At 43.3% G+C, this 15027-nt stretch overlaps 2 protein-coding genes across 2 annotated transcripts in view; one reads left to right on the top strand and one right to left on the bottom strand.

Annotated features, from left to right (window-relative positions):
- Window positions 1-689: 689 nt before the first annotated feature.
- LOC111949679 (uncharacterized) lies at window positions 690-3213 on the top strand. Its single transcript, XM_023967030.2, has 5 exons — window positions 690-1035; window positions 1386-1724; window positions 1904-2101; window positions 2320-2348; window positions 2446-3213. The coding sequence occupies exons 1-5, from the start codon at window positions 987-989 to the stop codon at window positions 2548-2550; spliced, it is 720 nt and encodes a 239-aa protein (XP_023822798.1). The 5' UTR covers window positions 690-986; the 3' UTR covers window positions 2551-3213.
- A 383-nt stretch (window positions 3214-3596) lies between these two features.
- The window catches only part of LOC111949738 (rap1 GTPase-activating protein 2-like), a 62625-nt gene continuing 51194 nt past the window's right edge, over window positions 3597-15027 (bottom strand). The window contains exons 11-19 of the mRNA XM_070433967.1: window positions 13386-13472; window positions 13041-13181; window positions 10890-11036; window positions 10442-10554; window positions 10133-10231; window positions 9832-9952; window positions 8754-8862; window positions 8313-8383; window positions 3597-6323 (exon numbers count right to left, since the gene is read on the bottom strand). Of these exons, the coding sequence (XP_070290068.1) occupies window positions 6315-6323; window positions 8313-8383; window positions 8754-8862; window positions 9832-9952; window positions 10133-10231; window positions 10442-10554; window positions 10890-11036; window positions 13041-13181; window positions 13386-13472 (897 nt within the window). The 3' untranslated portion in view covers window positions 3597-6314. The remainder of the gene's footprint in view (window positions 6324-8312; window positions 8384-8753; window positions 8863-9831; window positions 9953-10132; window positions 10232-10441; window positions 10555-10889; window positions 11037-13040; window positions 13182-13385; window positions 13473-15027) is intronic.

The following is a 15027-nucleotide window of genomic DNA, read 5'->3' as shown; positions in this document are numbered from 1 at the left end:
TGCTTTGCTTTATCTTGGCCAGGTCGCAATTGTAAATGAGAACTTGATCTCAACTGGCCTACCTGGTTAAATAAAGGTGAAATATTTAAAAAAAAAAAAAAAAAAACATGCCCTTTGGCATTTAAGAGTATGCCCGAGACTGGTGAGGACATAGGACCTCATACTAGATGAGTCATCAGAGTCAGTACAGTTGAAGCTCTATACCAAGTTATTCAGTTGAAATGTGACAATCATTGTGGAATGTATGTATACCGTTCTTATTGTTCCGCAATAACTCATTTTGTTTCTCTCATTTTACATTTTGAACTACCTTGCGGTTGGCCTGAATTGGTTCGAAATATAGCCTAGGGTGGATAGAAGCAACAAGGAGATTTACTATACAACATGGTCCATGCCATTACACAATCTTCCTTTGAAATATAAAAAATTTGATTCAATGTACAGACACAATCAAAAACATACACATTCAACACACTTTTTTCTTGGTTTCCATGGAAATGTATTCTTTAGTAAATGTAATGCTGAATGTATTTTCGTAAGGAGTTAATAATTGTGCCCAGCCCACAGATTTTGGGGTTCAGCCTGAGGAAGGATGTGATTTGTCTTTTGGAGTTGGAGAAAGAGACTGTGTGTGTGTGTGTGTGTGTGTGTGTGCGTGCGTGCGTGCGTGTGCGAACTTCCTTCCTTACTTCCAACTCGACTGAGGCAGCTGGTGGAAACCATTTCGCAATTGCGGAGAGTACCCTCCCAATGAGGGGGAAAAATGTAATGAGAAAGTGAGAGAACAATTGAAAAACGAAGAACAATTTGTATACGCCTGGTAAAAACACAGTAGTTATTGCGCTGATAAGGTTCGGTCCAGCTTCCTGAGGCACCAGGACATGTCTTGGGGCTGCTCTATGGAACCCGCCATGAGCTCATACAGGGGAAAGTAACTAGAAGGGGAACGCTGAAGAAAAACGTACTATTCTAAGGGAAAGAAAGACATGTACAACTGTCTGTTTCTCTCATTGACCTGTCTATGCATTCTCTCGGGTAAGTCCAACTACTTTTGTTTAGGATTCCTGACAGTTGTGGATATAACCTTGGTTTTAAAACCAGAAGTAGGATGACCAACAAACACCTGAAACAGCTATCTAGGATGACACTTAAGAAAAGGAAGAACAAGTAATCAATCAAACAATCTAATCTAAATTGATGTACCATCTGCTTTCCTACAAAAGAGGTATCATGAGAAATAACTACTCTCAATTAGTTCTCTCTCATTACTATAAATGTAGATTGCTATTAGGATATTCATTGCTGTAGATGCTGCTCCTCTATTGTCTAGTGAATTGTTTATATCATATTTATGTGTTCACTTTTTTCAACTTTTGTTCCCTCAGGTTATGATGCAGAGGAGTGTGTGACTTCTATCTTGGCAAAGAGAAGTTCTGTTAACGTACCAAAGGGGAGCACTCTTTCCCTATCCTGTGTTGTTCAGCATTGTGGAGATGATGGCTGGACAGGAGGATGGGGTCTGTCAACAGAGGGACAGTTCCTTCTCTTTAGTCCCACTCCAAGGCATCATCTCTCCAACGTCACGTTGACAACCAATAGAACCCGTCTGCTCATGGACATCCTCAAAGTCAACCAATCAGATTATGGAATGTACCAATGCCAGATCACCTGGGTTGAGGGATACACCAGTGTTGGACATATGACGCATGTGAACATTACTGCAGGTACATATGGTCCTTCTATTGTTAATACATTTCATGCAAGTAATGTACAGTATGTATTTATTTGTTTTACCCCCAAAATAAGAAACAATCACAGAAAATGACCACTCCACATTCCGAGATGAAAAGTAGACTGGTATGTGCTCTGACATCATTGATTTTGCTGCACCCTTTCTCTCTAGCCATACCACCCACATCCGTGTGGAAGGTCTATTCAAGGGTGGTGGTGTATGTAAGTACCTGTTTGGTAATCACCCTGGTTTTGGTTCTGGGTCTGGGTCTGGCTTGCCATATAAGGTCAAAGGTCCCATCTCAGCCCCCACCAATACCACCGCCGAACCCCCCACCACGCTCCCGAAGCGCACGCAAGGACAAGCCCCGTAAGACATCTCTTTCTTTATCGATACAATTTCATAACATCTTGCTGCAGTATGTTGACATGCACGTTTCTACCACAGCACTGTACATGAACTTGATATCCAATTGTACAGTTGATCGTGTCTACTGCTTATTTAAAGGCCAAGTCTAATGCTAATTTGTGAAGTGCCCAATTAGGTGTGCATTAATTCTGCTTTTGACTCGTATCTTTTCTTTGCAGCCACACCCAAGCCTAAACCAAAGATAGAGGTGCGTGTTCTTTGAATAATGGCTTCTGAATGCCCTTATCCTTAACCTTTTTCTAGAATGCTTCCTCGGGCTAACTTGAGTGTCTGTTTTCTTGCAGTTGGTCTATGCAGCTCTTTCAAAGCGCTGCCTTGAACAGCCGAATCCTAATCCTCAACGAGAAGCTGCACAGCCCACAGTCTACTCCTCTCTCCACTTCTTCTGACTCAGTCAGACTTTTATATTGTCGAGACCTCAACCCAAAACCTCAACCCAACTCCTACCTAGCATACACTGGTTGAGTCAACGTTGTTTCCACGTAATTTCAATGAAAGTACGTGGAACCAACGTGGAATAAGGGAAAGTGAAAGGGGGATACCTAGTCAGTTGTACAACTGAATGCATTCAACTGAAATGTGTCTTCCGCATTTAACCCAACCCCTCTGAATCAGAATAGACGTTGAATTGACGTCTGTGGCCAGGAGGTAGTGACCTCTTCAAATGGTTGGATCTCTTGGTGTAAAGGCTTAGGCGTTGGGTTGACAGTCGCTTGACCCGGGTTCGAGTCCTGACCAAGGCTATCCCCTGAATTCACTACAATATTCACCTCCGCATGTAACAGACTGTTTTGACCAAGTGGTCTCATTTCAGAGCTCTGGATTGAATGATTTCAGATGTGTTCTGATTTTGTATGCGTCATGCAGTAACTGCTATCCACGCACTCAGCTAGATCATGATGTCATGTGAAAATCATCTGAGAATATAATCTATGTTCAATGTTCTAAATAATGATTTATGCAACTGTCTTTTATTTGTTAACACTAATTATTATGTAATTTGTGGAAACTACTTTCTCTGCCATGTGTTTAAATAAACAAACTAGAACTGATGTTCCATACCAAAATATTGCCACTGCTAAGCAAAGTAGAGCGACTTGTATTAAATGTTTCCCCCTCTAAACAATGTTCCATGTAAAGCAGACCTGGGTTCAGATACTATTAGACATATTTCAAATAGTTTGAGTGTTTGCTCTAGCCTGCCTGGAGGACCAGGGGGGTGAGGTTTGCAGACTTTGGACTATTCCCTTGGTCCATTAAGCCAGGCAAGCTCAATCAGGCACATATATACATTATTTAAGATGATTTCAAATAGTATTTGAACCCAGGTCTAAAGCATGCTATGTCCCTTTTATAATTAATTAACAGACAAGTACGTTTAGATATGCCTCTGTTCCTTCCTGTGAGGTCACTGAATTAAGCAACACAACACAAATTGACACAAAATACAACATTTTATTTTATAATAAATTCTTAATGGCACATTACATAACGAAATATACATATACATTTGTAGGCTTTTTAAATTAAAATGTATTTTCATTTGACCTATATCATTAATTTAATCTGCAATTACATATTTTTTTTTACATAACATCAATAGCAAAAGATAAAATCAATAAATTATGGCCCTATTAACAGAGAGTAGGCTGAGGGGCACTTGTGGATGCCCTCTACGAACTAAAAGACGAGTTCCTATTTAACTTTCTGCCCTGCTCAACTTTCTGAGTTTTTGTGTACCACATAACAGAACTCCAGTCACAAACACTCCAGGGATAAGAATGAACCTCTATACAGCTATAGTGCATGGATATTCTCCCAAACTCAAATATAGCTGACTGATTTGGTCACATCAATGGAGACCTTGCCATTTCGATGCGTTCCTGGGTGAAGACATTCACACATGATTCATTTATAATCATATAGCTTACAACAAGGTCAAGTTGTATTATAATATATTTTGGAACTACAATGCGCTAACATTGTTTTTTGTTTTTTTAACATCAATTGTTTTTTCCTGTTTGCTTTTACTTAAGACTGAAAAATGAACCATCATAATCACAAAGTGTTCAATCACACTTCCAAAATATGTAAGATCCCTTTAAAATATTCTCTGCCCAATTATTTATTTTTGGAGAAATGTTAGTGAGAGAAAAAAAACATTGTGAAATGACTTGAACTACTAAAAATGATTTGCACGGAGCAGTCTGTGTGTTTCTCAGCTATGCATCCTTTATAGGCATACATGTTTTCAATTAACATTGATTAACTGGGTGAAATACAACTGGCTGTTTATATAAGGACATGTGAAAAGCAGACCTGGGTTCAAATACTATATTAAACCATTTCAAATCCATGATCTGTGCTTGATTAACTTGCCTGTCCCAAAACTGCAAACCAGGCAGGCTAGAGCACACACACTCAAAGTATTTGAAAGATTTCAAATAGTATTTGAATGCAGGTCTGGATTCATCAGACACCCACAGCTAAACGTAAACCAAATAAACCTTATCCAAACTCTCTGCTCAACCTCTCACACAGTGAGAAGCACACGGAAGATGAAAGGGTTTCAGATAGATTGTAAGGCGCGACTTTGGCTAAATGAAGCTTGTGACAGAGCGCAATGGCATTTTTCTTCTCATGTGAGCAAATCTCCACAAATAGAGCACTCGGTTTATGAGGATCAAGTCCCTTCCTTCTGCTGCTTTAAGACAAACTTGAATACTTCAAAACTGTTTGATGAGGATTGAGCCATAGAGATAAATACTGTATCTATCAATTCCATGTCAATTCAGGAAGTTAACTAAAATTCCAATTCCAATTGTCCTCAATATATTCATATGAGATAAAACATTTTTTTTTTTTAAAGGAACGGAGATGGAATTGACCCCAACCCTAGCAACCCTAGTATCTATACAGTACATAAATACTGTATCTATCTCTATTGTGGATTGATCCATTCTATTGACCTGCGTTGACTGTGCAGCAGACACATACTGTACGTGAGGCCAAGGAGTTAGACGACCAGCATTACAACAGGTGACTCAAAAAGCAGCTAAACTACAGCAGCAAGAACTCCTTGTTAGGCAATAGAGGAACTGTCCCCAAACAGACATACTGGGGCAAAGGCAAGAGAGACAGTCCCCCAGGTTAACAACAACATCCCTTTCTGAAGGATAGCACAACAACTTACACCAACCTGGACCCAGATATGGAGATCAGAACAGAAGAGGACAACAATAAACAATCGCTGTAATCTGAGAGATGAGTGCAGTGGAAAAGTGACCTATCACCACAGTTTCATAAATAAATGACGATGAATGTTGTGAGGTTAAAGGCCCAGTGCAGTCAAAAACGAGATTTTGCTGTGTTTAATATATAGTTCCACACTATGAGGTTGGAATAATACTGTGAAATAGTGAAAAGGATGATAATGCCCTTTTAGTGTAGGAGCTGTTTGAAAAGACCTCCTGAAATGTCAGCCTGTTCTGCTGGGATGGAGGTTTGGCCTTCCATGGTGACATCACCATGCGGTAAATTTGTATTGACCAATAAAAAAGAGAGTTCCAAACCTCTCTGCCAATAATAGCTCATTTTCAGTTTTCCCTCCCACAGGCCTAGCAAAATTCTTGTTTGAGAAATTGCCTTTTGCTAAAAAGCAATTTTAGTTTCTTTTTGACAATTTTAATTGGAAACAATCACAGTAAGGTACTTAATTGTTACCCAGAAATGATTAGATATTGAGATAAACATGCCTGCATTGGACCTTTAAACCTTGCCTTGTCTAGTTGTATCAGGTTAATGTTACAGATGAGTATTTTAATCAGACCAGCGGCCAATGAAGATGTGGTGTGATGTCAGCAACACATGGTACCTCTCACTGTGAGCTATTTCTGTACCAGACATGTCGAGAGAAAGATACTGAGAATAATCTTTTTTCCACCACTTCTTAGTTCAGACTCACAGGATTCTTCCTCCTTTCCAGCCCAGTATCTGTCTGTGTGTGTGCTCTTACACACTAGCTAGTCCACTTCATTCCCTTAAGTCATGAAGTTAAGTACATTTTGGGATTCCATTGTGATGCGTTGGTGATGTTGGGGATGTTTTTTGCTCCAACAGCCAGTGTTGTCCCTTTTTTGGAATATTCAGATTTCTACTCGGACTGCAATAGAAAATGACAGAAATGTCCCATTACAACATCATCATCATCATCATCATCATCATCCTCATCACTATTCGAATGAGAGGTCAAGCTGACAAGATAATGCAGGATCTCTAGCTAGATAGTGTACTAAAGATAAGAGATGAGGTATGCAGAGCAGACAGTGAAGGGACTCTGATACAGAACCTAGCTGAGAGCAGACAGTGTAGTGAAGGGACTGTGATACAGAACCTAGCTCAGAGCAGACAGTGTAGTGAAGGGACTGTGGTACAGACCTAGCTGAGAGAGAACGTGTAGTGAAGGGACTGTGATACAGAACCTAGCTAGAGAGCGACAGTGTAGTGAGGGACTGTGATACAGAACCTAGCTCAGCAGACAGTGTAGTGAGGGATGTGATCAGAACTAGCTAGAGAGACAGTGTAGTGAAGGGTGTGATACAGAACCTAGCTGAGAGCAGACAGTGTAGTGAAGGGACTGTGATACAGAACCTAGCTCAGAGCAGACAGTGTAGTGAAGGGACTGTGATACAGAACCTAGCTCGAGCAGACAGTGTAGTGAAGGGACTGTGATACAGAACCTAGCTGAGAGCAGACAGTGTAGTGAAGGGACTGTGATACAGAACTAGCTCAGAGCAGACAGTGTAGTGAAGGGACTGTGATACAGAATAGCTCAGAGCAGACAGTGTAGTGAAGGGACTGTGATACAGAACCTAGCTCAGAGCAGACAGTGTAGTGAAGGGACTGTGATACAGAACCTAGCTCAGAGCAGACAGTGTAGTGAAGGGACTGTGATACAGAACCTAGCTCAGAGCAGACAGTGTAGTGAAGGGACTGTGATACAGAACCTAGCTGAGAGCAGACAGTGTAGTGAAGGGACTGTGATACAGAACCTAGCTCAGAGAGACAGTGTAGTGAAGGGACTGTGATACAGAACCTAGCTCAGAGCAGACGTGTAGTGAAGGGACTGTGATACAGAACCTAGCTCAGAGCAGACAGTGTAGTGAAGGGACTGTGATACAGAAACCTGGTCAGAGCAGACAGTGTAGTGAAGGGACTGTGATACAGAACCTAGCTGAGCAGGACAGTGTAGTGAAGGGACTGTGATACAGACCTAGCTCAGAGCAGACAGTGTAGTGAAGGGACTGTGATAACAGAACCTGGCTCAGAGCAGACAGTGTAGTTGAAGGGACTGTGATACAGAACCTAGCTCAGAGCAGACAGTTGTAGTGAAGGGCGTGTCGGAACTGGCTGAGAGCAGACAGTGTAGTGAAGGGACTGTGATACAGAACCTGGCTGAGAGCAGACAGTGTAGTGAAGGGACTGTGATACAGTTTTGCTACTGTTCCTGATGCTGTATCATACCCTAATGACTCTGGAGGAGAACAGTGGGTCACTTCAAGACTGCATTAACTGAGCAGTGTGTTTGTCACACATGCAGCACGGTAGAGTAGAGTAGAGTACAGTACAGTGTATAGTAAAGTATATAGTATATTTTAAACTGGGTGGTTGGAGCCCTGAATGCTGATTGGCTGACAGCCGTCGTATATCAGACTGTATACCACAGGTATGACAAAACATTTGTTTAAACTGCTCTAATTACTTAGGTAAACAGTTTCTAAAAGCAATAAGGCAACTCGGGGGTTGGTGGTATATATACCACAGCTGAGGGCTGTATCCAGTCACTCAGTGTTGCGTTGTGCATAAGAACGGATGTTAGCCGTGGTATGTTGACCATATACCACCCCCCCCCCCCGTGCCTTATTGCTTAAGTATAGTACAGTGCAGTATAGTATAATACAGTACAGTATAGTATATTACAGTATAGTACAGTACAGTATAGTACAGTACAGTATAGTATATTACAGTATAGTATAGTACAGTATAGTATATTACAGTATAGTATAGTACAGTATAGTACAGTACAGTACAGTATAGTACAGTACAGTATAGTATATTACAGTATAGTATAGTACAGTGAGACATCACTTACTGTTGTGGAGTGGCTCATCTTGTCAAAGCGGAACTTCAAGTTTGACCTAGGAGACATTTTACTCTTCACATCTGGAGGGAGAATAAGACAAAGCCTCCGTTAACAGAGGAATACATAGCCTATTATCACGTGTCAATCACACATTGAGGATGAGGAAACATACTCGCAAACAATCACGTAAGTAACGTGTGCTTCCTGATAGTAAAGAATGTAAACAAACCCACTACTGTACTCTACAGTGTAACGTATGGATACAGAGGGCATAGAGACCTACAGTATATAACAGAGATGGTTCAAAACCATACTCATGTGTTGAGCAAGCCTGATGACTTGCAGAATGCCTAGACTTTAGCCCAGAGGGCTAACACGGTCTTGTGGTGCGCAGGAGATCCAGGTTTGGATCCCGGTCAGTCACACCTAGGTGTCATGTATCAGTGTTACCTGTGGGACTGCGACACATGATGAGGGGGGTGGCCGAGCCTTGGCTCTCCACGCTGAGGGACGGGAAGGGGCTGAACACGGACGACGAGGCTATGGATGGGTGGATTCCCTGGGAGAGGAAGAGGAGGAGGAGGATGACGATGAGGAAAAAGAGGAAGAGGGAAGGACGACGAGGAGGGAGAAAAGGAGGAGGAAGAGGAATGAGAAGAGGAAGATGAGGATGAGCTGTCAGGGTGAGGGTAGTCATCCATTTGTATCCTTCTACTGTCACACACACTACAGACTACACACTCCAGACTAGGGCTACTAACTCAAGGCCGACAGACTTTAGCTGGAATTACTACAGTTGGTCGGTTTTCAGCACTGTGCTGCCGTCGTGCTCTCCAAAACTGCTCCAGAGGGACACACAAATTCCAGCCTTAGGTTCAACAGCAAAACTGCAAACTGAGCTATAAACTCTGGAACAACAGTTTTGCGTGTGTAAACACTGATCCGTTTGTGTAATGTGTGCATGATACAATAATAATATGACATTCTCATCCTTTGCCAAGCGTGCGTGATTGACATCCAACACAATATGATCCAGAGAGAGTGACAGGAACCATAATTGACTTAATCACCAGCTGTCATGAGGTTGCATCCCCTCTATTTCTTCTCTCAGTGCTGCCAGATCCTCTCACATCATTCCAACTGTGCAATTTGTTGATGCCTTCATGCAGTTAATGATATAACAAACATGGTCCTTACACAATTCATCATTTTGGATCCCACCACTTCTGAGCACCACAGGCCTATGACCTGCCCAATTATGTGCCAGAAGCACCATGCCAGTCCTGATCCAAATGCTATGGCTCACCCAAGCCCACCTCAACACACCTCACTCCCCTACCCCTCTGCTCTACAGCCACCTGTCGCCCTGTCTCCCGGCCCACCGCCTCATTGTCCCCCTGCCTCCCTACTCCCTACTCCCTATCCCCCAACCCTCTGTCCATCCTCCATACGCCCCCAGCACAATGCCTCAAGGGCCTCCCCCTCCCCAGCCCCCTGTCTCTCCAGTGGCGTGGCTGCGGGCCCTCACAGTGTCAAGCTCCTCCAGGGCCTCTCCCTCTCCGGTGGTACTGCTGAAGCTGCTGGTGCTGGAGGAGGAGCGAGAGATGTTGGGTCTGCTGATGCTGCAGTCCTTCAACTTGAGAAACGGCCTGGTGACAGGAGGTAGAGGAACAGCATTAGAGGAGAGGAGAGATGAGGAGAGGGGATGGGAGGAGAGGAGACGAGAGGAAAAGAGAGGGGAGGAGAGGGGATGGGAGTAGAGGAGAGGTTTACAAAGCATATGCACACCGTGTGTTCATGTTCAGTGTTTTGTTGGTGGTTCATCTCACCTCTCCTTGTTGGGGCAGATCTCTGGCGAGCTGGGGTTGGATGACGTCTCTGATCTCCCTTCCTGTCCGAGGGGGCAGATGTCTGGGGTCTTTTGGTCACTGCAAAAACATACAGACCAAGTTAGCAGATAGAACAAGTACACAATGACATAACAAAAGCTTCAGTATTAGTGATAAATACACAAACCAAAAGTTGACCTGAATGCAAAGCCTGGTCCCAGATCTGTTTGTGATGTCTTGCCAACTCCTATGGTCATTAACAAAACAGCCCAAACAGATCTGGGACCAGGCTATGGAAAGCCTGCTGACCTGCGTGTGTGTCTGTCCGAGGGGCTCTCTGTGCTGGAGTGGAGGCGGGGGAAGAGGCCTGAACGACGCTTCACTGGACTCTTTAGGGGAGACTTGGCTGACATCATTGGTGGCTGGAGAGAGAGACACAGCATTAACAAGCAGGCAATATACAGCTTTAAGAGGCTGATAGAGCTCAATTAAGGCAGATTTGGGCTACATTGTGATGGACCACTACCCTTCACATATAAAACAGTTGAAACTACATCAGCACACCGAAAATATGATTATGTTACATGGATGGGACTGTTTGCAAAAGTACATGTTGATATCATAAGACTAATTAGAGCAAATGTTTGCAAAACGTGCAATTTACCACGATTACGTGTATGTCCAGTTTCATTTGTGTGTAAATATGACTTTATGACCTCAAGCACTCCTCCCCCTCCACCCTCTCCCCCCTGCTCACCGAGAAGGTACTCTTTGTGCACTCGGTGCTCTGCGGCAGCCCCCCTCCACTCAAGCTGGCCGGTACCCCCCCTCCCACCCCTGGACTCCGGTGACGGTGGGACCCCACCATGGTCTCCATGGAGTGACTCCGGACGCGCATCGCACGCTAGGGGACAGGGACAGAGACGGGGACGGAGGAGGGGGCGGTGACGGCGTGAGAGAGAAAAGAGGACAGAGGAAGAGAAGGGAAATGAGTACAGTCATTATCTCAGCACACAGTTGAGACAAGCACAGTACCCCTGGATGGAGAACATGTTCTGGGGTAAAGGAGCCTTGCTTAAGGGCCCAACCAAAGGGGGGACATCTTTAGGATGTGAACCCAGCAGCCCTCCAGTTGCCAGATCAATTCACCCTCTTTTTTCCAGCGCCTGGCCCGGGATTCAAACTGGTCCAACTACCTACTGCATCCTGCAACTAAACTCAATCTGTGTACTCATCAATTTCCAAAGCTCGTTGACTGTGGTGTGTATTAAACTCTCATGGACAGACTACGTAAACATCGAGCATATGACCAAATTACGCAAGATTAGGTGTGTATTATAGATTATTTTTATGTATTCTATTGATAATGTGGTTGGGTAAAATGAATGTATCTGATATTGATCAAATCCGATTTATGTTCATGGGAAAGATCAAACCTGCTATTACAGTATACTGTCAGCAGAGAGCGCACTTCTCCTACACAGAGGAATAAGGAGTGCAATGCAGTGCATGGATAGTGAGAGATATGACTGTAATGTTACCAGTGTTGGGGAGTATTGAACTACATGTAGTTCAACTAGTAATTTAACTACATTTAGCAGCGGCTTGATGGTATTTGAATTAAATTATAATCTAGGTAACGTTTCAGTAGTGTTTTACTAGTGGAACTACACGCTACTTTTCTTCTAAAATAACATGAAATATGGATAAACAAGAATTTCCTTTATTTTTTGGCATCAGACCTGCCTAATTCTCAGTTGAAACGTGTTTAACAGGCTAAATTACACATTGTGTTCGCATCTGACTCCAGAATGATCCGTTTTTTTTTTGCAATTTGTAGTCTACGACATTTCAGATTTAGCTATGATAATGTATCACAAAGTAGTTGGGGTGTTTTCAAAGTAGCTTTCGTTAAGCAAACTATATTGGTCTTAAAAGTAGCTTTAGTGTACCTTAACTTCTTCCAGTGTGAAGTAATTGGTAGCTCCGTAAACTATATTTTCAAAGTAGCTTCCCCAACACTGAATATGACTGATAATGATGTTCTGTGTACTAGGCTACTATCTGAGTTCACTGAAATCGTGAAGGAAATCCTCACAAGCCTTATGATAACGTGTCATCACTAGTAGGTCAGACTAAGGGAAATAGGGGCGCTGGGTTTCAATGTTAGTCTCCAGGGCATAAAACACAACAAACAAAACCACCGGAACAGTCTTTATTGAGTGTTTCAATGTTTGGAGAAACTTTCAATATGGGATATGCTTTGTTCTTATTCTCAATTAGTATCACAGTATCTGCGATGACAGGTAATAAACAGTGACTGCTGTTGTAGCGATGAGCACAGCACACCCAGTGGTTGAATGAGTGGCATGCAACACACACCTCCACACTGCCTGTGAACACAGTGAGACACCATATGGTCAGACGGGGGGATAGGGGAGGGAGGGAGGGAGGGAGGGAGAGCGACGGGTACGGTGGTACGATGACTAACATCCCGTAATCTCAACCAACAGCAGCGTGGCGGGAGACAGAGAGAGAGGGAGAGAGGGAGAGAAATAGAGAGGGGGTCCGTGTGTGTGCGTGTGAGTGAGAGAGACAGAGAGAGAGGGAGAGATAGACAGAGAGAGAGAGAGGTAGACAGAGAGAGAGGGAGAGATAGACAGAGAGAGAGAGAGGTAGACAGAGAGAGAGGGAGAGCGAGACAGTGAGAGAGAGGTAGACAGAGAGAGAGGGAGAGAGAGACAGTGAGAGAGAGCTAGACAGAGAGAGAGCGAGCGAGAGAAAGAGAGAAAGCGAGAGAGAACATCAGTAGAGAACTAGATAGGTGAAAAAGAGGGTGCGGGACAGGTTCAGACAGGTTCAGACATGGCGTCAGATGACGAGGTAAAGAACTGTGTTAAAGAGTCACCTTGAAGGACTCCAGCAGTCCCCCATGGCCCCCGTTCTCCAGCTTGTCCTCCTCCCCAGCCTGGCCAAGCCCCAGAGTAGCCTGGGTCTGTCTGTGGAGCTCATCGTGAAGGTTATCCAGCAAGGCAGCTCGTGTCCGCCCCTGGAACACACACACGCACAGACACATGTACACACACACGCATAGAGACACACAGACACACACAGACGCACAGATGCAAGCAAACACACACACCGAAACAACACCACCACGTATCATTTAAGAAGCAGTGGTAGAGGTGATTGAGATAGATGAAAGAGATTGAGCAACACATCCAGGGTGTCTTGAGTCATCTGCCCCTCTCACCTCTAGCTTGGCAAACTTGTCAGACTTGTAGCAGGCGTTCTCTGCATTGATCAGCTTTGTCAGCAGGAAGTCGCGGAACTCAGGACCCTGGGGAGAGAGGAGAGGGGGAGGGGGGGGAGAGGTGACTTTCATCAGCACCATACTCATCATCATTTGGTCGTCTGGAGTCGACGGGACGAAAAGGACTGATACAGCGCCAGAATGTGTTACAGTTTGAATTTAAAATGTATTAAATTGAGATTTTGTATCACTGGTCTATACACAAAATACCCCATAATGTCAAAGTGGAATTATGTTTTTAGATAAAAATTATTTCTAAATGAAAAGCTCAAATGTTTTGAGTCGATAAATATTCATAGTCTTTGTTATGGCAAGCCTAAATAAGTTCAGGAGTAAAAATGTGCTTAACAAGTCACATAATAAGTTGCATGGACTCTGTGTACAATAATAGTGTTAAACATGATTGTTGAACGACTATCTCATCTCTGTACCCCACACATACAATTATCTGTAAGGTCCCTCAGTCGAGCAGTGAATTTCAAACACAGATTCAACCACAAAGACCACAGAGGTTTTCCAATTCCTGGCAAAGAAGGGCACCTAGGGTATAAATATTTTTTCCAAAACTTGCATCCTGTATGCAACAAGGCACTAAAGTAATACTGCAAAAAATGAGGAGAAGCAATTCCCTTTTCGTACTCAATACAAACTTTTATGTTTGGGACGTATCCAACACAACACATCACTGAGTACCATTCTTCATATTTTCAAGCATGGTGGTGGCTGCATCATGTTATGGGTATGCTTTTTTAGGATAATAAATAAATGGAATAGAGCGAAGCACAGACAGAATCCTAGAGGAAAACCTGGTTCAGTCTGCTTTCCAACAGACACTGGGAGACAAATTCACCTTTCAGCAGGACAATAACCTAAAACACAAGGCCAAATATACACTGGAGTTGCTTACCAAGACGACGTTGAATGTTCCTGAGTGGCCTACACCAAGCTGCTTGCCTATTGTCCTGTAGCCCATCCCAGCATTGTGCAGGTCTACAATTTTTACCCCTGATGTCCTTACACAGCTCTCTGGTCTTGCCATTGTGGAGAGTTGGAGTCTGTTTCATTAGTGTGTGACAGGTGTCTTTATACAGGTAACGAGTTCAAACAGGGTGCAGTTAATACAGGTAATGAGTGGAGAACAGGAGGGCTTCTTAAAGAAAAACTAACAGGTCTGTGAGAGTCGGAATCCCACTGGTTGGTAGGTGATCAAATAACTTACGTCATGCAATAAAATGCAAATGAATTACTTAAAATTCATACAATGTGATTTTCTGGATTTTTGTTTTAGATTCCGTCTCTCACAGTTGAAGTGTACCTATGATAAGAATTACAGACCTCACATGCTTTGTAAGTAGGAAAATCGGCAGTGTGTCAAATACTTGTTCTCCCACTGTATATCTTTATCCCTCTCCTTCAATCTCTCTCTCTCTCTCTCTCTCTCTCTCTTCTCTCTCTCTCTCTTCTCTCTCTCTCTCTCTCTCTCTCTCTCTCTCTCTCTCTCTCTCTCGCTCTCTCTCTCTCTCTCTCTCTCTCTCTCTCTCTCTCTCTCTCTTTCAGTATCTCACGGTATCTTTTTCTCTAA

Source organism: Salvelinus sp. IW2-2015, linkage group LG22 (assembly GCF_002910315.2).
Source record: "Salvelinus sp. IW2-2015 linkage group LG22, ASM291031v2, whole genome shotgun sequence".
Classification (NCBI taxonomy): domain Eukaryota; kingdom Metazoa; phylum Chordata; class Actinopteri; order Salmoniformes; family Salmonidae; genus Salvelinus; species Salvelinus sp. IW2-2015.
Note: the sequence above shows the minus strand (reverse complement) of the source record. Positions and strands in the feature narration are given on the sequence as shown.

Bases quoted from the DNA above. Each gene is read 5' to 3' on its own strand.
- LOC111949679 (XM_023967030.2), top strand. From the start codon at position 987: ATGTACAACTGTCTGTTTCTCTCATTGACCTGTCTATGCATTCTCTCG. The intron at 2,102-2,319 runs GTAAGACATCTC...TTTTCTTTGCAG, and splicing joins CGCACGCAAGGACAAGCCCC to CCACACCCAAGCCTAAACCA. The intron at 2,349-2,445 runs GTGCGTGTTCTT...GTTTTCTTGCAG, and splicing joins AGCCTAAACCAAAGATAGAG to TTGGTCTATGCAGCTCTTTC.